The following is a 27,373-nucleotide window of genomic DNA, read 5'->3' on the forward strand; positions in this document are numbered from 1 at the left end:
TCTTTTTTTGGAAGAGGGGGGGCTTTCTCCGAACTTCCTTGGACCTATTGAGATGGAGCAATGCGAGCAAAGTCCCATATAGGTTAGTGTACCCAGGGAAAGTTATTATTTTGACAGGTCTGATCAGCCCACATGCAGTAACTAATGATGGTCGCTGGGTGGCAGCAATTACTCGACCGAGCAGAAGAGGAGCTCCTGGCAGACATGCTCCCACTGATCTTCATTCATTCAATCCATTCTTCCATCAATGTCTGAGAATATGGGACGTACATATTTTTGTTTGTCTCTTAATTTAAGATGCCTCCATGAAAAAAAAAGCCTTCTCACTGTTAGAGCTCTTAATGAATGTGATGATTTTAATACAGTAGAAGCAACAGTACCAGGTGGTTGAGATCACAAAACTAAACATAACCAGTGTTTCTTTGTTAAGCTCACACTGTGAGATCATTTATTTCTATATAAATCCTGTAAAGCTCAGTGTCTAAGAAAGAAAGATTGTTTCCACTGATGACACCTTTAACTTTAAAAAAATAAATAAAAATCATTCTATTTTAGTTAGGGACAGATGCAAGTCAAACTGAGGACACTTCAAACAATACTTTTCAAGACAGGCATCGTTAACTGCATATCAGTCAGTCATTTTAATTATTTTATTACTCGTAGTCTATAATAATAAAGGTCTTGATGAATGTTGAGATCTAAAATGGCACCCTTCCCTTGCAGGTGGCATAGCTTGGCAGAGATGACAGAAACATATTTAGCAGTACTTTCGTTCAAAGATCAAGTGGGTTCAAGTGCGAGACTTTTGACATTAGTATGGCCGACACAGGAAGTCACACCGTTGTCTTATGAACAGGATGTGCTCTTTTAATAAACCTCATCAACATAAAACCACAACAAAAACTGTCGTTAAACAAGGAAAGTGTTATTTGAACGGGTAAACAGGCTGCAAACAGGCAGCAGACAGAAGCTGCACGGCAGTCTTAATGTTGTAAATGGTGGCGTAGGGCTGATTTGTGGCTGGTTCTTAGAGTCCCTCGACCTATGACCGCAGTAGTAGAGGGATGGGTGTGTCCGGGCTGTCCTGGCAAAACTCACCGGAAGGGAGGAGTGTTTGTCACGCCGTCTGTCTGTCTGTTTGTCGGTGTGTGTGTGTGTGTGTCTGTCTGCCGTCGGGTTGCTGGGGACAGACGGGGCTGCTGTTTGTGATGGGAGCTAGCTAACTAGGAAGGGTGACTATACCTTTAAGTGGAAGATAACGAAACAAGAAACAATCAGCGGTGTCGCTGGGTCGCTTAGCTGGGTCACTGGGCGCTCTGGGATCTTCGATATGATCTTTGTTAAACTAATTTTCATGTTTTGCTGCCTAGGAGACATCACAGGTAAGTTTCCCGTAGCCACAAACGGAGAGTGTTCAGTGATCGTCAGTAGTGCTAGCGCTAATCGGATCAGCCAGTTGTACTCTAGCTAGCTGGCTAATGTTAATGGTGACTGTGTTTGGAGCAGATAACCCGTGTTTAGTCATTAGAGTGCGTAACCAGGCCAGGTTAGTCAGCCTGTATTGGCCCGGGTATCAGGTTAATTAAGCCTGGACGACACGGGTTGATAAATTCAGCCTGTTTTTGACCGTCCGTAAGCGATAAACTAAGACTACGGCGCTAACGTCCTCAAACAGACTATTTGAGTAACGAGAATATAACGTTAGGTTAATACACTGGGAATTAACAGAAATGTTCACCGGCTGTACAGTTTTGTTCAACTAGCTTAGCCCCAACTAGCCTCGCTGGTAAACACACCAGCAGGTACTGTAGGCTAGCAAGTCAATGGTGTAGATCAGCAGCAGCGTTTGACAGCTATTAATGCTAACGTTACATCTGCCACAACCAAAAACCCGCAAGCTAAACCTGTCACAGTTTATTTTTTTCCCCACTACTGACCTGCAGTGACCTTAACTTAAGAGATCATTTTGTCCACGGGTGTTGTTGACAACAGCACAAAGAAGATCCACAGTGTCAAGTAGTTTTAACATCCTTTTCCTGTTCGTTGCAGGGATGAGTAACAGGGTGCGTTTATTGCGTTAGTTTCAGTTAAAGTTGTTAGCGGGGGAAACAGACGTTGCTTTAAATGGTGCTTGTCGAAACTCAACGCTTACTCAAGATATGCTGTAAAACTAGCTTCACAGTGTTGAAGCGGTGCCACTTGGAACATCTGTAATGACTGTTTTGATGCAGATAAACTTCCTGTAATTTCAGTGGAAACCTTTTTTTTTTTTTTTTTTCATACTTTCCAGGCCTCAGTGAGTCACTATTGGTCAAACAAGCCAAACCTCCACTGTTGTGTGATAATTGAAACTGCAAGGAAATGACTTTAGCCTGTAGATCAGTGTCTTTGCACCCTGATAAAATACTTATTGTAGAGGATTTTTGTTTACGTTATTTTCACATTTCATATAGTTACACAACCCAAAGTGGTTCACAAACACCATGACAACAAATAGCTTCAAGTGCTAAATGGATATTGTCCGTACTGAGTTTGTAACCCCCAAACCCCCTGAGAACAAATCAGCCGTTGAGATTGTGCTGCTCAGATTCAGAACTCAAGCAGCTCAAGTCACTTAAAAGTGCAGCACAAGTCGAGACAGTGTGCAAAACCAGGACAGGAAAACCAACTAGAAGGTTTTTTTTTTAATGGCTTTACTGTGTTGTCACTGTTTTTATTGTATTTATACTCATTATAGAGTTTAATTTATTTATTTTTGGCTTGTGTTTGCAGAAGCCTAAATCCAGGGTTCGTTTCAGATACACAAACTAACTTTGTGTGTTTCAACGCTTCACTGTAAAAGCCACGATTGAGTGCAGCAACGCCTTCCTCGCATTGTGCCTGGCACATCAGCAACCAAAGCGAGTTCTTCTGCAGTAGTGCTCGTTGCAGTGTGAATATAAGTGAGAAATCTTCCCCTCTCCTCAGTTTTTACATTGCGTCTTCACTAGCCAAACAGAAATGTACCGATGCTGCACCAAAGGGCCGCGTGCACAAAAAACAAAGAGAGAAGCTGTTTATGTAATCTCAAGGGACAGGAAAGGTGGGACAGACGTGTTCTGATCAGAGCCTAAATTGCTACAAACACTTTTATTTTGTTCCACATGCTGCTCTAAGATTCATGATCAATATGACGGGCAGGTTAGAAAAAGCTGTGTGTGGTCAAATGGTGATTGCGAATGTTTTAGTTTTAGGTCAGACTTGATGCTTGCAGATTACAACCATCTTTCTCACTGTTATTTTTCCACTACTTGTGTTGAGGAGAGACATTTGAGTTGCCCCAGGCTGTGGGAAGTCTGATGTGTCGTGTTAGCCAGCCTGCCATCACCCAACATGCATGGTAATGTGAGGCTCAGATCAGTTGTGATCCATGCTGTTACCACCTCCTCTGTTCCTGTCAGCAGTTTCCTTTCTGTCAAGAATTGCACTTCACTGGGGCACTTGAAGCTAAAACAGATTGCACTGAAATCATGATGACGTAGCATTTATCGTGAAACTGACTGCCAGTTTTTTTCCTCAGTTTTTGTTGCTGTCTGTTCCGAAATTTCAGCTGCTGAGGTAATCCATTTAGGCCCAAGTAAAGTGGGCCAAATAGAATACAGTTAAATAGATTAAATAGAAATATGTTTGAAATAAGATGCACTGTATGTAGAATAATCTTGTTGAAAACTATTGGCAAAATTAAATGCAATGAGTAGAAGTATTTTTGAATTTTTTTTAATGTTTAGTGAATCCATTTTGGTGAAATTTTACTTTATATTTAGTAGTTTAGTAGTATTGCCGTCAGACTGCCCAGTCCCCTTTTGTCAGGAAACTGAAGCCATTCTGTCTTTCAACACTTTCTTTAAAGCCACCAGATTCTATTCACAAAAAGAGTAATTTTACCTTGTACTAAATGGGAGTCGCTAGCCTACCACTTCCTCAATTGTCTAGTTTGCTTGTGTTATGGCGTGACTTTGGTGTTTCGTATGGTAGTTTGGGAACAAACTTATGTGGTAGTTCATTGATCCAAGGCAGCAAACTCGCCATATTCTGTACAGTAAAATTACTGTTTTTGTCAATGGAACCTGGTGGCTTTGAAGCAAGTGAAGATCGCCTGAAGGCAATGTAAAGCTGTGAAAATATTTTAAATATAGCTTGCACTTAAACTCATACTGATTGTTTAAGGTGGGCCTTTTTTTTGGATGGCTAAAACATTTTTTCTGCTCACCCTGTCTACAGCAGTACATAGCTTAGCATTGCCACTTAAAACTCGGGGGCTGCCAAATGTAGGTAATACACAAACTATGGATAAGTACCGCATACAACTCCACTTAAAACAATCCATACTATCCCTTTAAGTGTAGGGGCTGTAGATGAAGTCAACGCTGCGCTTCACTCTGGTTGGAATGCTGTAGCACAAGTTGAGCCCCATGCAAGTACTCTAGTCGAGAAAAACAATGTATTTTTTTTTTATGTTTTAGTGTGAGTAGAAATGTTATAACATCCCCAGAAATGTCAGACTTCTTGCTCCGTTATTATGCAAGCAACAGTCTGCTGATAGATCAGCCTTGTGCTTTCACGTTATCGCATATTAATGAAGTTGTCACTTCCTACTGAGAAGGCCGATCTGGGCAATCCGAGCTGACAGTGTTTGTTTTTGTACAAAATCAACATATTCCCTGATTAATTAGAGCCTTGCTGTCTCTCATCCCAAAGCCCATCTTGTTGATTTTCAGCCTGGTTGTTTGTTCGGTCTAACTCACTGTCATTTTGATTGTTGAAGAAGCTGATTGTTGGAATATATCCTCCCTGCATTCATGGACAAGTTGCTACATGTACCAGACTGGTACAGCCTCTCCCTGTTTAGGGAGTTGTGACTCCCACCACATGGAAACCCCTACAGTAATGGGGAAAAAAACAGTGCAGTGTAAAAAATAAGGTGGAGCGTATCCATTTTGGTCTCAGTAATGTGTTTTTCTATGGGCTTGTACTACAAAAGTTTAGCTCAGTGTCAGTCTGAACTCTTTAAATGGAGCCCTTGCCAAAGGCCGCATTTATAGATAACAGCAGAGCTTTTTTCTGTTATGACCCGGAGCTTCAGACAAACATTTAGTTGGTAGTAGCGTTCTGTATTTCCTTAGGAATGTAGATTAACACTTTGCCTGGGGCCAGTTCAGGCACTGTTTTCGCACGGTGACATACTGTAATACTGAAACAGAACCTCGGTCACCTGATGGGTATCATGTGCTCCTCACTTGTGCTTTAAACTGACCATTTCTTTGTCTTTGTGCAAGAACAAAGAAATGGTCAGTTTGAAAGCCGACAGGATTGCCTCTGTAGTCCCACCAATGAGCTGAATAAGCCAGTTAAGCGTTAAGTCTAGTGAGTGGCAGCTTAGACTGTAGCTGTGCTCTATGCCAGAGATTCACCCATGTTTTTTGACACGTTTTGACGCGTCACAGTGAGAAAGGCACAGGTTAATATCAAAATGAATGAGGGCCGATTTCTATTTAGCTGCTTCATTGTCAAGATCCTGGTGTTGTACATGTTGGCTCACCGTCTGTGAAAAAGACCTGTTGCTCATAGAAATGTGCAATGTCTTGTTGCTGTCAGGTGCTCCGATGATGTTTTTACAGTGAAACGTTAGCCCATTAGTCGTGAAGACTTTGCATGTTCCAAGCTATAAGTATTTCTTGTGTCAAATTCTTTATAAGACAGATAAATGCACAGACTAATGCCTGAAACAGGAATAATAAAATGTCAAAGCAAAATTTTTCCCTGGCAGAAGATGTAATGGAAAAATACTGAAATGACAATTAGTTGTTGATGACCTTTGAAAGACCAAGTGTAACAACACTGAAACATGCCAAATGTATATATCTGCCCTGCAACTGATCCTAAGAAAAGGACATGGCGAAAACAGGAAAACACCTGGAGTTGAGTTTGAGGGCATTTGATCAGAAAACAGGAAACCACCTTGATTTTAGCATTAGGGAGGATGACCAGAAATTAGGGAGTTACCTTGGCTATTGTCGCTCTTTGTGTCTGTGATTTATAATGCTATGTTTTACTTAGATTTTTACCTTATAAGGAAGAAAACCATTTGTGCTTATGATACGCCCAATTGCCTATAATACTCTGTCTCTTATCTCTTTGTGCCAGTCAACTCCTTCACTCTCTTGTAGTGTGTGTGACTTGACTCTCTTGCAAGATCTGCTGATATTAAAGAACTCAGTTTGCTTTACATTGCACCGAGCTTGGTTTTATTTCATATAGCGATTTTTCTACAACAATTATTTTTATTGACAAATATTGATGAGCCGTTGAACTCTCTTTCAGGTCAGTTTGGGAATCCCTTGAACAAATATATTCAGCATTATGAGGGTTTATCGTATGACACACAAGCCCTGCACAACAGTCACCAGAGAGCCAAGAGGGCCCTCTCTCCTCAAGACAGGACTGTGCAGCTGGACTTCCACGCACATGGAAGGTCAGTTTAAGCACAAAGACGCACACACACACACACACATACACACTGTCCTCCTCGCTTATTCACACTCTCTGTCTGTCTTTTGACTTAACCTCATATTATGCTGCCTGATGTTTTTTTTTTTTTGTTCCAAGAATATGCAAAAGAACAGTAATAAACACTGTTTTGTTTTTATTCACTCATTTAATCTCTTTTCTCAGTGACATTTATCTCATCGTATTTACCTTGACATGTGCTGTTCTGGGCTTCTTGTGTTTATTCACCATGTAATCACCGCCATCGTGTATACCGTCATCTGCAGTAATAACTAAGAGGCAATACATTTGAAAGTTAAATGGATATGAAAATGTTTATGCAGTTCCCTCCAGTGCCAAAAGCAAATTTATGACTGTACTGTTTCCTCATTGAACCATCTGGACAAAGAAGAGAACTGTAGCCAAAGACAAAACAAATGTTACTATTATACTGGGCAAATGTATTAGAACTGAAAACCAAAGATTAAAAGCCCCCATATGGCAAAAGCACCTCTTGTTTTCAACAGACAGGACATTTGTGAGGGTTTATTTAAGCCTAGAAATTTGAGGTCCCACCATTGATCCTGTGTTGAGAGGGTTTTATTCCTGGTATAAAAGATACCTGCCACTGTGATGCAGGTTTCTCTGGGAACACCAGCAAAAACATTGTGGTTATTTAAAACTCTGAAAAGACTAGACTCGCCACTTTATTGCACGGCGTAATCAAATCCTTTCCTTTTCCTTGTATTTTTTTTAATTTTTTTTTTTTACCTCTGACAGTGGAGCCCCAGTGGAGTATTCTTTCCTGCTCTTTCTGATTCTGTTTTAAATGACATGTAATTCGAGATGAGCCCTTGTCAAGGCCAAGTTGTCGGAGTACAGCGGTGCCACACCTGTTTTGGAAACAGATTATTTCAGGCAGTAACAGTATTTAAATGCTCTCAGATTTGTATCAGCTGATTTCATGTCACTTGGCATAAAGTGGCAGCAGGCTGCAGAAGAATGTGTGTGTGTGTGTGAGCAAACCATTTGCAAATGAGGTCACAAAGACTTGGCTGGTAATTTTATACCCAGGCAATGTCTTTGTGAGGCCGGTGATTTAATTTGTAGCGTATAATTAAGAAAAAGAAAGTACGTTTTAGAATATTTTAATTTACATTTCTGAGTCAAACACATAGATGCCACAAGGATTCAATGACATGGCTCATAGATTTCTTAAGATCTTTCTGAGTGCAGTGATATTCTACAGCTCCTCCAATCATCTAATGATGTATGCCTTTCCCTTACTATACTCCAGGACTGCATAGTGCCTCAACACATGACATGAAGATGTGTGTACATGGTGAGCTCATGAATAGCATCTGTTCTCTATCTACACACACACACAGTGCATTTTAATGTAGTGTCTTGTTGTCCCAGTGCTGTTCTGTGGCTGGTCCTACTAATAGGAAATATGTTTCCATTTGTCCCGCTCCCTTTCTGTCTCTCCCTCATTTCTATCATATCTATAGATTTTTTTCATTGCCAAGTTGAAGAGAATAACAATGATATACATCAGCAGCACTGTTTTATCAGCAAACTCCCTCTGCTTTCCTCATCACCAAGCCTGTCTGTTGTGGGTTATCAGACGGATCCTTTTCCTGTCCTTTTGTGCTCTTTCCTGTGATCGCTGGCCTTGGAGAAAATGCAGGTGCTGCCTGTGTTGGTGGGATAATCACAGTGTCATTATCAGCCGCTGTCTTAAGACGACATAAACAACATTTTGTAGAGGACCATGAATATAAGATGGTTTGCAGCTCCCTGGCCAAATGGACCTGCAGCTTGTCTACTGTGAACAAACTCATGTATCCTCTAAGTAGCAAAGGAAAAACTGCAGTACAGCTCAAACAATGATATGTAGGAGTACTCAAGTTGAGTTCACTGAACAGGAAAAGAGGATGCAATGAGTGATTTATGAACATTTAAGACAACAAGAATAACGAGGAAGTGCCAAATACTGGTTATATAGAAACATAAATAATGCCTCTGGTTGTAATGTAGCATGTTACACATCTGTTCTGAGGAGAAGCCGGTGGTAATAAAGCTAGTATGTTATTCTTTAGGTCTCTGAATGTGCAAAGACAGACACACACTCTTCCCTCTGTGAAAGCCCAAGGCAGGGCTGTGTGGCACTGTAGAGGTTTGTTGTAACAAGAGAAAAGCTTTCTTGTGTATGCCCACTCACATGAGTATTTGTGGCTGGATCAGGTGACAGAACAAGGCAGGGCAAACAGTTGTCTCTGTGGAGAGCTTTTTTACATCGAGAAGTGCCAAAAAAGTAGTCAAGCGTTGGCTGTGATACAATGTCTGGGGGATGTGACACCATTCACAGTTCAGTTTAGTGTCCAGCCTTCTAAGAATAATACTAATTCGTTAGATGTGCTTTGTAATACAGCAGGATAATAAAAGATTTGCAACAGTAGGAGTTGAATAGATTTCAGTGGCCCAGGCTCACGTAGCCGTACTTTGTATTAAAAGAAAAAAAAATGTGTCTTCTTCTTCTTATTTTTTTTTAATTAGCCATTGTTTAGCCTGTTGCCATTTTTCTTGAATAATGGCAGCAGGCTAAACGAAATGTTTTAAGAAAAATGGCAGCAAGTGCTCTGGAATGATGAGTCAAAATTTGAAATATTTGGCTGCAGCAGAAGTCAGTTTGTCCACCAAAGGGCTGGAGAGCAGTACTATAATGAGTGTCTGCAGGCTACAGTGGAGCATGCTGGAGGTTCCTTGCAGCTTTGAGGCTGCATTTCTGCCAATGGAGTTGAAGATTCGGTCAGAAATAATGATGTCCTCAATGCTGAGAAATACAGGCAGATATTTATCATGCAATACCATCAGGGAGGCATCTGATTGGCCCCAAATGTTTTCTGCTGCTGGACAAACACACCAAACATACAGCCAATGTCATTATGAACTATCTTCAGCATAAAGAAGAGCAAGGAGTCCTGGAAGTGATGGTGTGGCTCCCACAGAGCCCTAATCTCAACATCATAGAGTCTTTCTGGGATCACATGATGAGACTGAAGGATGTGAGGCAGGTTTGGAACCTGTGCAGGTGTACCTAGAAGAACTGATGCTGTTTTGAAGGCAAAGGCTGGTCACACCAAGTATTCATTTGATTTAGATTTTTTTTTTTTTGTTTGCTCACTTTGCATTTTGTAAATTGATAAAAATAAACAAATGTTTATATACTTACTTTACAGCATTTCTTCACACCTGCCCAAGACTTTTGCACAGTACTGTATATACTGTTGATAGTGGCCCAGTTGTAGGCACACTGTCCCTGTAGATGTGGCCTGAGGGCACTCCATGTCTTTGAGCTGGCCTGCTTACTGAGCAAAGTGTATGACTGTCAGATGCTTGAGTCAGTATGCTCAGCATTTGGAATATGTCTGAATAATTTATCAGTCAGCTGCTTCAGTGAGATGAGCACTGACTTGTTCCACGGCCTCTCCTTTTCCTGTCTATTGCAAGTCATGTTTGTCTGCAAGGTTTTTGTCTGGAACGTGTAGCAGTAATTTTACTTTCTCTTTTAATTGCCCAATGCTAATTCCTTCCTTTTTAAATATTTTCCCTATTTTAATCTGCACTCATTCTTTATTCTTACTTGTTTGGCATTGCACAGAGCCCACAAAAGGTTAAATTGGGATTTTTTTCCTTAAGTATTTTACAGTGCCTTATGAAACATGTTTAATTCCCTGTGATCCATAAAGAATGGCTAAGCTCTATTATGTTTTATGCAGTAAACTACAGTAGGCACTATATTTTTGTCAGTTGCTGTGGTTGTGGCTGTAGCCATGTCTGTGCTTCGGCTGTTATAATTATGGCTGTGACAGATTAGTTTGTTGTGGGTATAACACTCTTCATGCAGGGGATGTATGCCCGCAGTGGATTGACATGGCTGTGCTGGTTAAGCATTAATGAAGCTACAGTATTCCTGAACTCCTTGTGTGTATTGATAACTCATCAGTCATATCTGATATATGAAGTGCAGGTTAAAATCTTGTGTGGTTTATTGATGCTTTCCTGGCTGGCAGTGGTAAAGTGTCGTCACTTTACAGTCAAGTCCAAGCAATGACCATATCCACAGCCGCAGCTTGACTCTAGACTGTCAGAGCTTCCTTTTTTATAGGAGTAATGAGCAATAAGAGCATAATGTAAAGTGTCATTTCTCCTTTCCATAGTATCCTCAGAGAGTTTCATTATATTGGCAGTTGGCTGTGCCAACACACTAATTGTTCCTATGGATCAGGGTGGAATTTTAAAAAAATTATGATCAACCATATTTCAAGTGCGTAATAGTATTTCACAGAAGAATTATCACTCACAGATGTTATGATATTACTGACCCTCTGTGGTCCTGGTTATTTGGAAGTTGTCTTTAGGTGGACACGAGTGATCAAATATGCAAATAGTTGTACAATTTCTTATTAAAGCAACTAGGTCAAATTTGCGTGCTATTTAAAGTGGGTCTTGCTCTGTGATGCTTTGTAAAAAATGCCTTCATGGACAAAGTGACAGTCGTTGACAATGAACATTCAAAATGCTTGTTAGATCTTTGAAAGTATGGGCCTTCCCAGAATTAAACTTTGTGGTGCTTAACCAACAGCACATAGCACCAGCATTGAATAGCCAAAGGTAAAAGGCAGAACACACACAAATCTTCAGGACCAAGTTGATTAATCTCAAACGTTTAGACCTAGTGCCTTCCATCAGAGCACATTCAAAATGCCTTTGCAGATCCCAGATAATACAGATTAAAATTCTAACTGAATAATCTACTTAATGGATTCATCTGCGTCTGTGACCAGCGTGCCATGATGGTATCATGGGTCGTCTGAGCCTCTGATGGGGCGTAAATGAAGTCCTCTGGTCATAATGATTGTTGTAAAGGCCATTAGTAAGGTGGGAAGAGGCCAAGAACTGTAATGGGTGTGCCAGGATGAATAAGAAGTAGAGGAATTTTTACTAAATCTTATGCCAGATGATCTTTGCGTCACGATGCTGACTTCAAAGATTAGGTCATATTGCACTCTTTGTTCCATGTGTTGAGCAATTTGCTCTCTTTGGTCAAATTCTTTTCTGCAGTTACTCTTCCCTTGGCTTAATTTGAAATGTACTTCTGACAGAAGATTCTCAGAATACAGATCATATCATGTTGGACTGCCTGAAATAATTACTGACTCACTTGATGATTTTAACCTGTTTTTGAAATACACAGCTAAGACTAGATGAATACATAAGGATATCTGTTATCTTATGCTACTTTACATTACTAAACTGAAGGAAATAAAGAAAGTTGGTGTGGGGAACCAATGAATAGAAGATATTGTAACTGTAACAAAAAGTGGTGCGTGTGAAATGAGAGCAGGAATGCTAAAGGGAAAATTTAATGCTGGGGCACGTCAAAGAGTCATCCTGTACGGGGATATCCTGGACTGTGCCTGGCTCTTTTCAGCATTATCTACTATCTTTCTTTTCCACTCCTCCCAGCAGTCTACTGGCTGTCTGTTGTGCTCAGTTTCTCTAGGTTATACTCTGTTAATGTTCTTACGCACTCTCTGCTGCAGTGTTGTGAGTCTTTACCTTTGTGTCTTCAGCCCTTTTTCTCCTCCTAAACACACCTGCTACCGCAAAACATCTTTGGCTGAAGCAGATGTCCCTGAGCCACTCAGAGGGAAAATAACCCTCTACTTTTGGTCTGCCCCCAAATTTTCACCTTAATGGGGCACTCCAGCGATTTTATACATAAAGTGTATTTGTCATGGGGAGCGCTGCTCAGCCTGCGAAAACAGTCATATGTCATCATATGTCGGCTCTTGATGGAGCTTTCCAAAATCTGAAATAATAACATCACATTATCTCAGCTTGGGCTTGGAGGCGAAACATTTTTTTGGGAAATGTAACAGAGGAAGAGACTACACTTGTATGCTTTCATGTAATTCAACAAAAGGAGCAAACTGTAGACTTGGCCGTTGACATTTAATCTGCTAGCATGAGAAAACCACAATGCATGCAGGCTCAGTATGAGGCAGTAACGTGAGCATCATTTGAGTCATCTGGAGGAAGCTTTACTCCTTGAGACCAAGCCATGTGATGATTGAGGAGATTCCTGGTGCAGAGGAACTCGCTTCACTCCCTCAGGTTTCTGGGATCATGTGCACTTCATGTGATGCTTGCCTTTGTCTTTGACATCATGATTATGTTACCAAGAGGATTTTAAAAAAAGCACTACGGCTGTGCACAAATGTTAATGCGCTTTTCCTCATGACAGAATTCTTCTTCTAACTCACTGAGCACAGCAGTATCGGGAAGCTCAGTAAAAATGTGCAAATGATGCTGCTTTTTCTGCTCAATCTTCTATGTGCCGTCCAGTGCTTTCCAGTGTGTTTGTGTGTGGTCATTTTATACTAAAACTCAGCAATTAGTGTTTAAAGCTTATGCTAATTATACATTTTCTTCTATACTTCCCTTTTAGATATTTCAACTTGCGGATGAGGAGAGATACAACTCTATTTTCTCCAGATCTCATAATTGAGTTATCAGGAGAGGAGGAACCCATTGATACATCACATATTTACAGCGGAGAAGTCTTTGGTAAGTCCAGCTGTTTCCACACACCACATCCTGGGCGGAGACACAGTTTCTGAAAAGGACTCTCTGATACATGTATGCTATTTTTGCTTTCAATTAAACTGAAAGTCTGCATCACTTGAATGACAAACATTACAACTAAGAGATGATGTTTTCATTTCATCTAGTTTTGGTTTATTCTAACTAGTGCATTATGGAATATTGTGTGTGTGAGAGAGAAGAGAGAAATTTAAAGTTTGTTTCACACAACCCAGCACTCACAGGATTTTTATTTGTACCCAGTTCTTCCTTCCGCTCCTAATCCCTTCCCCTCCTGGACGCCTTCCTCCTGCCCGTCTCCAGCAGAGTTCAAATGAACAACAGACCAAAACAAAATCGTTTGCCCTGTCGTGATCAGTGTTTGTGAAGCAAAGGGAAAGGTTACAGACAAACTGAGAGACTTATATTTTTCTTATTGAAGAGGGTGCCCTCATAATAAGTATCTAAAATAAGAATAGTATGTAAAATAAAGCCGTGGCAATCAATGCAACTTTCATGACCTTTAAACAAGTTCAATATGGTTCATGTCTAAATGCACAATAAGCCTTTTAGAAGCCACGCCTTTCTGCATCATTCCCTTTATTTTATCAAAAATGTTGTGTAAATGAAGTATTGCTGTAACCATAACCATTCTTTAAAATGCACACAATAGCGGAGTTGTCATATCACTATCTATTTGATGACATTTCATGCTTATTGAAGAGGTAATTTTGACTGATTTGATATCTATTATGCTCTTCAGTTGATATAACTTTTGTTGTTTTTTGTTTTTTTTTAAAGAACAAGACTGTTTTGTCCTCTGCTCATCTTCATCGTCTTTGGTGTTTCAGGTGAAAAGGGCACGCTGACCCATGGCTCTGTGGTTGACGGGCGCTTTGAGGGCTTCATTAAAACCCACCAAGGAACATACTATGTTGAGCCCTCGGAGAGGTACCTGAAGGACAAGAGCGTGCCCTTCCACTCCATCATCTATCACGAGGACGACATCGGTAAGTAGCTGCCAGTGCACTTACTGAAGGCCCTGTGTGGTCGAGAGGCAGTTCAAGTCCACTTCATTTGCACAAAGCTTGTGACTTGTGACTTTCTAAGATATGCCACTAACATTGTTAAGTGTAGTACAAGTACTTTTAACAGGAGCCTTTAGGAATGCAAGATAGAAATGATTGAAAAAAAAAAAGATTTTAAAGAATGAAAGAATTGAGATATTCGAAGCTACAAGGGAAGAAAGGAATACTGTAGGAAAGATACTGTTGAGCAAAATACTGCTTTTACACAATGAGGACTAAAATTGTGATGTGTTAGTGTGGCAAGTGTTGTGATGTAAGGGGCAGGTGGTAAAGCAGTTCATAGACTAGCCTGACTAGCTTGGAGGGAAGGTTATGTTTGACATACTGATAGCAGCAGGATTTGGCTCTGGGTCCTGGGCCACGGACAAAGGTGGTCAGCATTTCCACTGGAAGCACTGCAAAGGTATGACTCACACCATCGCTAACCTCCGACTACAGCCAACTGTGAGATGCTCAGTTAGGAAACTCCAAGCTTCCTAATGTTTTTCCTCAAGAACAGACAGCTCTGAATTTGTCTGGAGATAATGAATAGATATCAGATAGGTGTGTTTGGTTAATGAAGCAAATGCCGCATGAATAGAAACACAATCAAGTGACTTGAGATGCATAATTCTGGCCTAAAGAGCTGCATTTAGCTGACAGGCAGTGAGTTTGATTTGTACCCCACCCTGGCATTGGACTGGCTGGTATTCACTGCACACACACACACAAACACACACACGGAGGTTCTTTTGAACTCCGGTTATAGTGACGGAGAGGAAGCTGGTTGGAGAGAACTAAACACTACAGTTGAAAATGAGGAAAAGTGAAACCCACCAGATTGATAAAAAATGTTAATTAACACATTATCTTACATCCCACATGGACCTTACTGCACAGTTAAGGCAAGGTCCCTGCTTACATCTGATTAAGCTGTAAGAAAAGATGCACACTACTCACTGTGAACTGTGGACAAAAGCTGAAAATGCATTCATTAGCATAAAGACCTAATCTCAAAGTCTCTGCTTTGAAGAATATTTAGGTCAAGATTTAGATTTTAGCCTATGATAAGATATTTCTTTGACTTTTCAGATAACACCGTACTTTATATACCATACTATGACTTTATCACTGCATGCTCAGAATGGGCACTACTCACAAAGTTCTCTCTCAGAATAAAACTACAACAACAACACAGTTTCATCTCATATCTGTCTTCTGTAAGAAATCTTGTTTTTTAGAGGTCTGGTGTCAGTGAAAAGGGAAGAATGATGACTATGAAAACAAAAAGACCTCACTTCTAACTCCTGAATTTTGTTGCAGCTTTTTTTTTTAAACTTCTGTCCAACTTGCAAGGGCCTTTTGATTAGCAGTTGAATGAGATGCCATTCAGTGTAGAGACAAAGAAGGCTTTCTCTGAAATAATTTAACACACATTGTAAGACGTTGAATGCGTTGTTTCATTGTGTGTCCAGTCAGTTTAGTAACCAGCACAGCACTGTTCTCTTTCCTGAATGACCAACAATGGTGGTGAGACATTTAGGTGGCACCACTATTAATGGGATCATCCATCCATTGTCTATACCGCTTATATTTAAGGGTTAAGGGGAGCTGGAGCCAATCCCAGCTGACTTTGGGGGAGAGGCGGGATACATCCTGAACTGGTCGCCAGGTTGCCACTGGGGCCAGCGCATAGAGACAGACAACCAGTCATGGTCACACTCACACTTACAGGCAATTTAGAGTCACCAATTAACCTAAAGTCTTTGGACTGTGGGGGGAAGCCGGAGTACATGGAGAACATGCAAACTCCACCCAGAAAGGTTAAAGGTTCAAACTGCACTAGTATAATGCTCTTTTTACTTTCAGTACGTAATATTTTTCACATTAAATAGGCCCCAAATAAATAAAATGTATTCCCTGTCGTGAGTGTGTTTGGAAAAAATCATTTCAATTTCAGTAAAGGAGGTATGAACAATTACGTTTGGACACTGTAAATGACACATTATTTGATGTGAGATTGCCTGTGGTGAACTGGGTTGTGACTCTCAGCAGAGGTGGTGATTATATATCGTGAGACTGATCCCATCATGTTTTTGTGATCCAGTAAAGACAGCTGCTGAAGCCAGATGGCCATGCTGTGGTGGGATGCAGACTCGTATGTTTTTGCTGAACTGTGGTGTTCATGTGAAAACAGAGGAAGGCAGTCAGCTATTACTGTAACATGCTGGCGTTGTTTGACATGTCTTGATCTGAACTGGTAAAACTAAAAGACTGGAAATTCTATTCATATTGTACACCGTTTGTCTAAGGACCTACCCCATTTGCCCATTAAATCATTCAATGCAGTTATAAGTCGGAAAAATACTGGGTAATACCGCCATGGGTAATACCCTATTTTGCTCAGATCGAAAGTTGAGCAAAAGACTTAAAGGGAGAGAGGAAGATAACGCCGCTTTGTGAGGATTTGTAGAGCCATATCGCTCAAGCTGTTTGTTTAATGCCGCTACTCCACCCTGATTCACTTCCTCAAGCCCATCACACATGACTCTAAAGTGATCCACGACGCAGTGTGAGCTCTTCACGACCATTCCCTTATCTCCCCCCCCCTGTCTGCCAGATTATCCTCATAAGTATGGCTCAGAGGGCGGCTGCGCTGACCACTCTGTGTTCGCGAGGATGAGGAGGTATCAGGCATCTGCAGTAGAGGAGCCGGTCAAAGTAAGTGCCAGCATCACAATAAAGCCCCTCCCCCTCCTTCCAGCTCATAATTAAACCCACAGAGGGACGAGGTTGAAAAGATCTCGTCCCAACCCTCCTTACACTAACAGTAAGAACATATGTATATTTTTAGCACAGGTGTTCAGGTTAGCTTCATTATTGGCAGTGTTAAAGCCATGCTCAGCTTTTTTAGGTATGGGGTTGTACATTGTTTTGGGTAACATGAACAGCTGTTGTTGCAGTTGCTTAGTTCACCAGTTAGTATAAACTAAAGTATAATGGCGTACAAAATAAGAGCAAACTATCTTACTTTGCCATCATCACCCCTGTTTCCTCTGTTTGATCCAGACACCTGACAGTTGTGTTTTCTTTACAGGGGGGGAACAGTGCGTTAGAGGAAGAGAGCTCCAATGGTCCCGTTATTCTGAGGAGAAAGAGGGCAGCAGCAAAAGAGAAAAACACATGCCAGCTCTTCATCCAGACTGACCACCTCTTCTTCAAGTACTACGGCACAAGAGAGGCTGTCATCGCCCAGGTATGCACCCACACACACACTGTATAATCTCACATCTCACACATCTATCAAATCTCTATCAAAGGATTACCTAAAGACCTCATCAGCAGATGTGTCACAATGTAAAAGAATCATCCTATTTTTCAGAAAGCGCAGCCTCTGTGAATTTGGCAAAGTTCAGCATCTTCAGCACAGTGCAAAATAACAGAAACTAGCTATCATGATATGTTAGTTTTTCCACGACTACATTTTCCTTACTATTAATCTAAATGACCACTTTTCCTTACAGATCTCCAGCCACGTAAAAGCCATTGACTCCATTTACCAGGCCACAGATTTCATGGGTATCCGAAACATCAGCTTCATGGTTAAAAGGATCAGGGTGAGTTCAACCTCAGGTGAATGTCAGTTGCCATTTTGAGTCTTGACTTCCTCTGTGTGAATATTAGTCCTTTTATGCCAACGGTATTTTAGTTTCCAGAAGCTCCTTCTACTACTACTGTCAGTGTAGGGGTCCCTCTCCTGTCTCGCTTCTCTTCTGTAACTGTTCAACCCTCCGTTATTCAGATAAATACCACCAACGACGAAAAGGAAAGAACCAATCCTTTCCGCTTTGCCAACATCGGAGTGGAGAAGTTTTTGGAGCTTAACTCTGAGCAGAACCACGATGACTACTGCCTAGCCTACGTCTTCACTGACAGGGACTTTGATGATGGGGTGCTTGGCTTGGCTTGGGTTGGAGCTCCTTCAGGTTGGTACATAACCACAAATGTGTGCACAAACACAAACACACACGCACCTCTGGTTGTGACTTCCTGTGAGACATTTAAGCTACAAAGCTTTTCTATCCGGTTGAGGAGTCCTCTTCCAATTTGCTATACTGATCTTCTGCCAGTTTTGCAGGATAATGCACCTCTTTGATCGTCTTATCATTTAATGCATATTTTGATAAATTTAGATGAGTTTGGTTTGAGATCCCAGATCTCGGCATCAGTAGCAGAATGCTGTGCTTAGCAGATTAAGCAGAGGCCTGACTGTTATTGTGGTACTGATGTTCTCTGAAATAATGAGCAATCCTCGGATAAGACTGTGTCTTTATTAACCACAGCAGACCCCAATAAGCCTCACCATCTCTGTCATTCAATTACCACACACACACACACACACACACACACACACACTCTCAAACACCCCTAAGTGATTAAAAGAAAACCTTCTGAATGTGTTTTTTTTGTGTCTATGTACCAAAAGCATTAATCTAACAAAGTAATCCTGGGCGTTATCACAAAAAGGATTCCAGAGTGATTTCTCTAACAACAGAAGCATCATGGCCAGAAGAAAAAGACTAGACTGTCATTAATAACCTGCTTATTGTTGTGAGAACTGGTTTCAGGGGTGGAAAGGGTGCTTTAATGGCCTCTGAACAAAGTACACTGCAGACTTGCCATATGCTGCTGCAGTAATTAGTAAATTAAAATTTGAACATACGTGCTATACACGTCATTAAATATGTTCATCTCCTATTATGAAGCAATGTGGAAATGGGGCATGGCGCAAATTGCTCCATGCCACTTTCCTATTTGTATTCGTGAATGCCTGTGTCAGTAGGAATGTCTCTATTTGTCTTAAATAAAAAATCTGAAATAAACCAGTTCCTCCCTCTCAGACACAACATGTACACTATGAATGATAGCTACGGTGGGTTCTTCCTTCCTGTTCTTTTGAATGAATTTAGACCTCACCATCTCAGCTTGAAGAATACAGCAAAAAACACAGACAATCAATAGAGGCAAATTAGGAATGCTGTAAGCTGAAAGAATCGATTGAGGATAAGAGGCGGTGTGGAAATGGGTTGCAGAGAGCTGCAAGGTGATTGTTTGAACAAAGGGAGTCTTGAGCAAACAGCCATCTGGCATGCTGGTCAAGCACAACCAATATGTATCCTATTTGATGTGACCAGTTGGTGTCAAGATATAAATGGAGGAGCTGCACTGACACATACAGTAAACGAATTTATAATGCGCACGTACACATAATGGACACATTGTTTATGGATTAAGTGCTTTGGTCCCGTGTTTCTGTGCGGGTGCTTCTGAAGTGGTCTCCTAATGACTGTGTTTATGGATTATGGGAAACGCAGTGGCACTGCAGGCATGCTTATCGTTGACTGGCTGTTTTTCATGTTGATCTTTGCTTTGGCAGTTTCATTTTAGATAACTGAAAGTACAGAAAAAGCAGCAGCAGCAGCAGCAGGTCAGGGTCCTGACAGCTTACGTGGTGCATGCTTCAGTCCTTTTAGCAGCCAGAATTCCCTCTGATGTACAGTCAGTTTATCACATTTAACGTCATAGTTTTGGGTATTTTACAACAAAATGTTGCCTTTTAAATTCTTTTATTGCATATCTCTGTTTACCCATTAGCATGCACAGTTAGCATTAGCGTGTTTTTGGTGGTATATGGTACAGGTTTGTGAAAGCTAAAATCCAAAAATCAACTACCACTTTATGTGGGCCTAACTATGTAGAAGTACAGTAGGACATTCATATGTGTTTAACCAAGACATGGTTGGGATTATAGCAGACATATCCGGTTTTAACTTAACACTTTTACTTTTCACTTTTAAAATCATTGTTTTGGTTATCTTGGTTACATTTCACTTTCTTTGTTTATTTTGTTGGTAAAATTGGTGATACATAGAGTATGTGTTTATACACCCATACAGAGTCTTAGTTGTCTATCCTATACGTCAATAAAATGTTTCACTTTCACCAAAATCTAAGTGGGGCTCATGATCATCAGTGATCAGTTGTGTTCAGTTACTTCAGAATCTCTACTTGGAATACATTGATTTAACCACTGGCCAAAACTAGGAAATATAAGAGTTAGCAGTAGAAATACTGTAATTAGAAGAAAGTAGAAGAAGTGTGATTGGAGTGCCCGTTTAGACTGTATTGTCTGTTGCATATTGGCACCTGTTCTGCTGATGTAGCTGGCCGATGTTTCGCTATGATGTTTTAATGGTTCCTGTTCTTCAATAAGTAAGCTGTATTTCTTGGCACCAGTTCAGTTCAAATGACCTCTTCACCTAACTCCTAACATCTTGCCAAAATCCAACAAAAGTACTTTTGTTGGATTAAGGCTTTTTGAACCTTTTTGATGATTGGTCAACAACAGTAAATTAACCTGATGTTAAAATGCATCTTAACATCTTACAATCTTGTCTAATATTTATTTAGTCTAATATTTGAATATGGTCCGGCCTGAGTACACTACTCAGTGTGTGCTTCTGGCAGTAGTGACACACCACTTCACTCCAGTAGAGCTCAAGCTTGCACTCAACTCTGCACTTCCAGAGACTCCTTCCATTTTAGTTTGATGATATTCCATCCTCCTCTTATATTTTGCATTATATTATATTTTACATACTCCTGTTACAGGAAGCTCGGGGGGCATCTGTGAGAAGAGCAAACTGTACTCTGACGGGAAGAGGAAATCTCTGAACACTGGTATCATCACTGTGCAGAACTATGCCTCCCATGTCCCTCCTAAAGTGTCACACATCACCTTCGCTCATGAGGTTGGGCACAACTTTGGCTCTCCTGTAAGTACTGTGATTTGAAACACTGGCCTTTGCCAGTACATTTCTTCTTCTTGCCAAGCTGTGCAACACATTATATGCAGCTCTCTGTCAGTTCTCTCTGCCCTCTGTACTTTACTTGCCTACTGTTTTACAGCATGACTCTGGGATCGAATGCACTCCTGGAGAGTCTAAGATGCAGGACAAAAAGGAGCAGGGCAACTACATCATGTACGCCAGAGCCACATCAGGGGACAAGCTCAACAACAACAAGTTCTCTATCTGCAGCATCCGCAACATAAGCGCTGTCCTGACGAAAAAGAGAGATGAATGTTTTGTTGGTAAGGTGCCTCTTATGAACATATCTTTTCCTGTAATATCTGTCCCTGTCTGTGTCCTCATGCTGCTGTGTCTGTGCACAGAGTCTGGCCAGCCTATCTGTGGTAATGGACTAGTGGAAGCTGGAGAAGAGTGTGACTGCGGCTACAGTGATCAGTGTAAGGATCTCTGCTGCTACAGCGCCAATGAAGGCGAGGGCAGAAAGTGCAAACTCCAACCCGGCAAAAGCTGCAGGTCAGATGCGATTAGCATGCATTTTTATGGTCTAATTTGTGAAAGAATTATTATTGAGCAGAGTTATGAGGATTGAGCACTGCTGTTAATAGCATTTGTCTGACTTATAATTGCATATTTCTAATTCTTACTCTGCAGTCCCAGCCAAGGCCCATGTTGCACACCAGAGTGTACTTTCAAGGGCACAAATGAGCAGTGCAGAGTCGAGTCCGAGTGTGCCCAAGAGGGCATGTGCAATGGAGGTACCGCTCTGTGTCCTTCCTCAGAACCGAAGGCTAACTTCACCTCTTGCCATTCAGAGACCCAAGTCTGCCTCAATGGGGTATGTTGGTATTGGTTGCTCTGTTGCTGTTTGGTGTCCGGTAATAGCAATTTGCGAGTCTGTGTTTGCAAAAGGTTTTGTATTTATTTTGTATTATTTTATTTAAAAAGATTTCTCCTACCTGCTTGTTTGGACCAGGTATGTTCTGGTTCCATTTGTGAGAAGTATGGTCTGGAGGTATGCACCTGTGCCAGCCTAGAAGGCAAAGATGAGGCAGCTGAGCTGTGCCACGTTTGCTGCATGGAGAAAAGTGAGTGACAAGCTGCAAAACGGTTCATGGATCAAAATGGCAGTTACATTAAAGCTGGGAGAGGCAGTTCTCTGGAAAAGGCAAAAAAACCCAAGATTTGAAAAACATAGTTCTCCTCCTGTAGAAAAACAAACAAATCACTGCATTTAACGCATTTAGATATTACAGGAAAATGAAGTTAGCAGCTTCAATCATCCCAAACATGATTGTGATCCTGATGACCATTATAGAGCTTCACATTAACTTCAACTTGATTTAGCCGCAACTTCAAGCCTTTGGCTGACATTACAGTTAGCAGGAGACCAAACCATTAGCAACATTCAACATCGGCTGCTAAATGTGCATACACAAAATATGGATGTATTGTAAGAGATCTTATAATCATGACACAACCTAACAAAGCACTGCAACATTTGGATATTACAGGATGATGAAGTCTGCACAAAGCTATCTTTATCTCTGAAACGCTTCACCACTCGTCTCTTTTAGACTCTTTTTTTTGATCAATCGTTTGTTTGTAGACAGTTTTTCCAATGCTGGAATACCAAACTTTTTCTGCAGGATTTTCTGTCTTTGAATCAAACTTTGACCGATATCTGAAGGGATGTGCACGTGCATCTGCATTTGTAGAACAGCCAACAGAAACGCTCCCTCTCTCTGAAAGGACTCAAGATTGGCTAATGTCTGCCATCACGGGCTAGATTACCTGAAGCCTAAAAGCAAAGCCAAGACAAGGTGCAGAAGTCTAATTTTCTCTCAGACCACTTGAATTGAAATATGCTGAAAGGTCATTATGGCTCTTTTGTCCAGTGACACAAAAAAAAACTGCCTACCCCAGCTTTACACCCAAATTGTGTGATAAATGACATTAGTGACTTTTTATTCTTAGCTATGTCATCTTCAGGGTAAATGCCTGACTTATTATGAGTATCTCAAAGGTCACTCCCTTTCATTCTGCCCTCAGTGAATCCAAGCACCTGCAGCAGCTCGGGCTCAGAGAAATGGGCCAAATTCTTCAACAAGAAGGTCACGACGCTGCAGCCCGGCTCACCCTGCAATGACTTCAAGGGCTACTGTGATGTGTTCATGAGGTGTCGTCTTGTGGACGCAGACGGGCCTCTGGCAAGGCTTAAGAAAGCCATCTTCAACGCAGAACTCTATGAGAATATTGCAGAGTGGATAGTGGTGAGTGTCCCCGCACTGGAAACGCAGCATAAAGATCTGTCGGCACAGTGGCACAAAAGCATTTAGTTAACTTTGAATATATTCTCTGTTATCCAGGCTCACTGGTGGGCAGTGCTGTTGATGGGCATCGCTCTTATTATGTTAATGGCTGGCTTCATCAAGATCTGCAGTGTCCACACCCCCAGCAGCAACCCAAAACTGCCCCCACCTAAGCCGCTGCCAGGTACAGTACATCGTATACGTTTAGACTTACATGTATGTTCACGTACACCCACAGGAAATAGATGAGTCCAGCTTAAGGGGAAAGATTTTACTGATGTCACCTTGTGTTAGGGGTCTTGAAATGTGACTGTTATTCTGTCTCATCAGGATATCTAGCTGCTGAAGCAATTCTTTTATAATCACATGATTAAGATTTTACATGTTATTGCTATGTTTGACTCATCTTTTGCTTTGGCACATTTCTGATAGTGTAGAAAAAGAGCAGCATTACTTTCTAGCATTTATTGTCCTGTTTTTTTTTGTTTTTTTTTGACACTCACTGACATGTCTATGGCCTGTAGGTACACTGAAAAGGAGAAGACAGCAGCAGGCACAACAACAGTCACAAGGCCAGCGCCCCCACCGCCAGCACAGAGAGAACTATCAAATGGGACAGATGAGACGCTGAGACACTGGTCTGCTCTTTGCCTCGGTTCTTCCTAGTGCCTACAATGGGAGCACTTCACTCCAAAGAGTTACCTTTACCACATAATGCAAAATTCAAAGAACTGGCAACTGGATCGATTTCACTGGACAGTTTTGGGGCCTAACAAACTCACTCACCTCTGCTCTGAGAGCCAGATTAGCAGTGGTTCACACAGCTTTTATAGGAAATAAATAACTTTTCCAAGCAGGGACAGGAGGAGAAATTCACTGATCTCTGTTATGTGGTCTTAATCTTATAACTTTCTTTGAATGCTTGTTTTTGACCAGAATGGAGGAGAGAGAAGCAGCTGTATGTTTGAGTCGCCTCCCTCTGTCCTCCATCTGTGCAACCGTTTTCCTTCCTGTTCTTCCTCTCTGAAGTGCTGCCATCATCAGCACGATAGCAGGACTGCAAGTCAAAAGGTTTTCGCTGCCAATCAAAAACAGCATTGAGACGTTGAGCTGGAGGAAACTCTTTTTCTTGCCAATATAATTAGTCTTTTAAATCGAAGCACCATCAAAAATTTAAGCTTATTATTTCTAAAGCGTACATGTTCTTTCTGTGTGCAATTGTACAAATGTTGCAGTAGGTTTTTTTTTCTGTGTTTCAAATGAAATTGATTTTCTGTATGTGAGATGATTTACTGTTTTAATTCACTTTCTCAGGATTAATAAAACAACAACAAACAAGTATATTGAGTGGCAAAGATGGCTGCATGCATATTTCAGGGTAAAGTCCCTCCTGGCTGAAGTCTGCGCAGAAGGATTCAAGTTAGCTTCCATGGGGTGTAGGCGACGGGTCGTATGAAAAGAGTGTAGATAAATGAGCTTAATAAGATTATTGTGTCGTCTGTTAACAGATGGAGGGAAGATTGATTATCCGGATCTGTGTATTTCTTGTTGTGATGTGGTTTTGCAGCTGTGTTTACATAAAGGTAGAGTCCGGGGCTGAAATTAATGGTGAGAGTCATCAACCTGATTGTATCACACGTTTATTCTGTCATAGCTGTTTTTCCCTCATTCGTTGCTTTGGCACCGATTTGTGACACTCTTAATGCTACAGGTTCGTGTGTCTTTACATTCGGAGTGATAGTGAAAGCAAAGAGGCGAATGTGTTAAAACTATTAACTCTGGGACAAAGAAGTGTCCTGGTAAGATTGTCCTGCCTGTATTTTTACTTGTGGTCTGTCCACCTTTTGAATTTCACACACTGGCAGTTGTTTAAGAAAAATCAGTTCAAACCACTTAAAGACAGTTAGATCCTCTGGGCTTCTGTAGCCAGATGAACCTTTCAGGTTTAAATGTGATTGTTGATTTAGCTTTTATTGATTTTACTTGCAGTTCAGATTATTTGTACAGGTGGAGCAATTGAATCAATTGGGGAAAACTAGATCGTAGAATTTTATTGCTGCTTTTTTGCTGCTGTTAACACACATTTACCAGAGCAAATGTGTCAGCCATCCACTGCTGTTCTGTCCTTTCTTTTCATTTCTTGCTGATTGGGATTTACTCAAGGAACTTTGTTACGCTTGTTACACCCTCTTGGTTTGTGTAATTGCATTAAAATGTGCCTACTCAGAGCAGTGTGACTGAAGTTGGTGTACGAGTGTCGGTGATCTTTACCAAGGCTGAAACCACGCACGAGGTGTCAGTTTATCCAAACACTGTTGTCAGACCAGACTGCTGAAATTGGAAGAAGAAATGTATTGGGAATGATTTAGGGCTTGTATGATAATCATAGAAAATGTAAGTGGTGATCGATATACAACTATATCGACCAACACATGAACATTTTCATACTATAATCCGCAACATGTTTCAGATATTTTTCAGATATATTCAGATATATTATGATCAATATTTAGTTTGTATGATATATTATTGCCCAGTTCTAATTTGTCTTATTACGAGTTTTCACTTGTCTTAAACTGCAGACGGATGAGAGTGCAGAATACTCAGAATTAGTGTTAGAGTTCCTGGCAGAATATAAAGATATACAGATATATGTATATGTATAGTTTCTTGAAATTATTTTAGGATGGAACAAGTGTAGCAGAGATTACTTTTTTTTCTTTGCTTCCTCTTGCAAGAGTTGTATTGAGCACATTTCTGTGCAAGATGAAAGGATGTTGCGTTATTGATCAGATAGGTTCTATGCAGAGAATCACAGAGCTCAACAGCGAACAAGTTAGCCTCTTCTGAGAAATGCCTTCAATGTTTTGGGTAAATGGAAAAATCTTTTGTGTTTTTCATAACAAAATGTCGATGTGCTACACTTTCTGAACAGACAAAAATGCAATCCTCTGTGGCTTCTTATACTGATTTTGTTTGTCTTTTTGGTGCTACTAGTAGTGCTTTTTCTCGGGTCGAAGCTTAAAGTATATTTTTCATTATATTTGGCAAATCTGAAAGCTTTTTTTGTGTGTGTGTGAGCTGCTTTGCTGGATCATCCTTATCCTTTTTGTTAATATGGTATGGTGTGGACATTACTGGGTGATAGGGGATAATACTCTGGGAATTATTTTTTTTCTTTCTTTCACATGTGTTGCAATGATGTCGAGCAAATGTGCACTGAAGTGTAAGTGATGTAAACGGAGACTCCAAAATGATCTAGATTCAGTACTACTGTCCGATTTTAATGTGTCCTGTGTTTTTATACAGTGTCTTCAGTGGTCTTTTTGTTGTCATTTACCTTTTTTGTTTCTGTTTCCCATTCTGCTTACTTTGAAAATTTTGCTAAATTTGCAAAGGTATCGTACAAAAATATAATTTCTTTTGAACTACTTGAAATGCATAAATAAACCAGAATTGATGAAATGTTTGTTTTCAATGTTTGTGTAGCGAAAAGTTTGTGTGCATCTTACACTGTAGGTGTCTAAGTTAGGGGTCATTCGGGGGAAATTATGACACGTCACATGTTGGAGCTGCTCGACAGGACGGGATTCAATTGCTGCGATGGTCCGACATGAACTGTTGTTGAAGGGTCCAGCTTTAAACCTGCTTTTGAGTTTGCTGCCTTTCATTTGCTGTGATCACCTGATAAATGCTTCAATCTGGCTCTATTTGAGGTTTAATTCCTCATTGTTTGAGGTTTGACTGGCACCTTAAGGACTGCTGTCTGAACAGTTGGACCTTTTTTAGCTGAGAATATATATTTGTAAATTTCATTGTACATTAAATAACATGTACCAGCAGTAAGTTACCACTGTTAGGTTTTCTATAGTATCTTGGATGCTCTGATGAATCAGTTTGTCAGAAACGACAAAAAGAAAAACAGTCCACAAACCAGAATAGAAAAGAA

At 40.7% G+C, this 27,373-nt stretch overlaps 1 protein-coding gene across 1 annotated transcript; it reads left to right on the forward strand.

Moving 5' to 3' along the window:
• Positions 1–1,135: 1,135 nt before the first annotated feature.
• On the forward strand, positions 1,136–26,893 carry adam10a (ADAM metallopeptidase domain 10a). The gene is made up of 16 exons (XM_070840621.1): positions 1,136–1,382; positions 6,361–6,511; positions 13,043–13,161; positions 14,028–14,186; positions 16,864–16,964; positions 17,341–17,499; positions 17,768–17,860; positions 18,046–18,229; positions 20,916–21,079; positions 21,213–21,396; positions 21,478–21,628; positions 21,767–21,950; positions 22,089–22,200; positions 23,165–23,385; positions 23,482–23,608; positions 23,949–26,893. The coding sequence occupies exons 1-16, from the start codon at positions 1,331–1,333 to the stop codon at positions 24,053–24,055; spliced, it is 2,268 nt and encodes a 755-aa protein (XP_070696722.1). The 5' UTR covers positions 1,136–1,330; the 3' UTR covers positions 24,056–26,893.
• Positions 26,894–27,373: the final 480 nt, after the last annotated feature.

This window comes from Pempheris klunzingeri, chromosome 1, assembly GCF_042242105.1.
Source record: "Pempheris klunzingeri isolate RE-2024b chromosome 1, fPemKlu1.hap1, whole genome shotgun sequence".
Taxonomy (NCBI): domain Eukaryota; kingdom Metazoa; phylum Chordata; class Actinopteri; order Acropomatiformes; family Pempheridae; genus Pempheris; species Pempheris klunzingeri.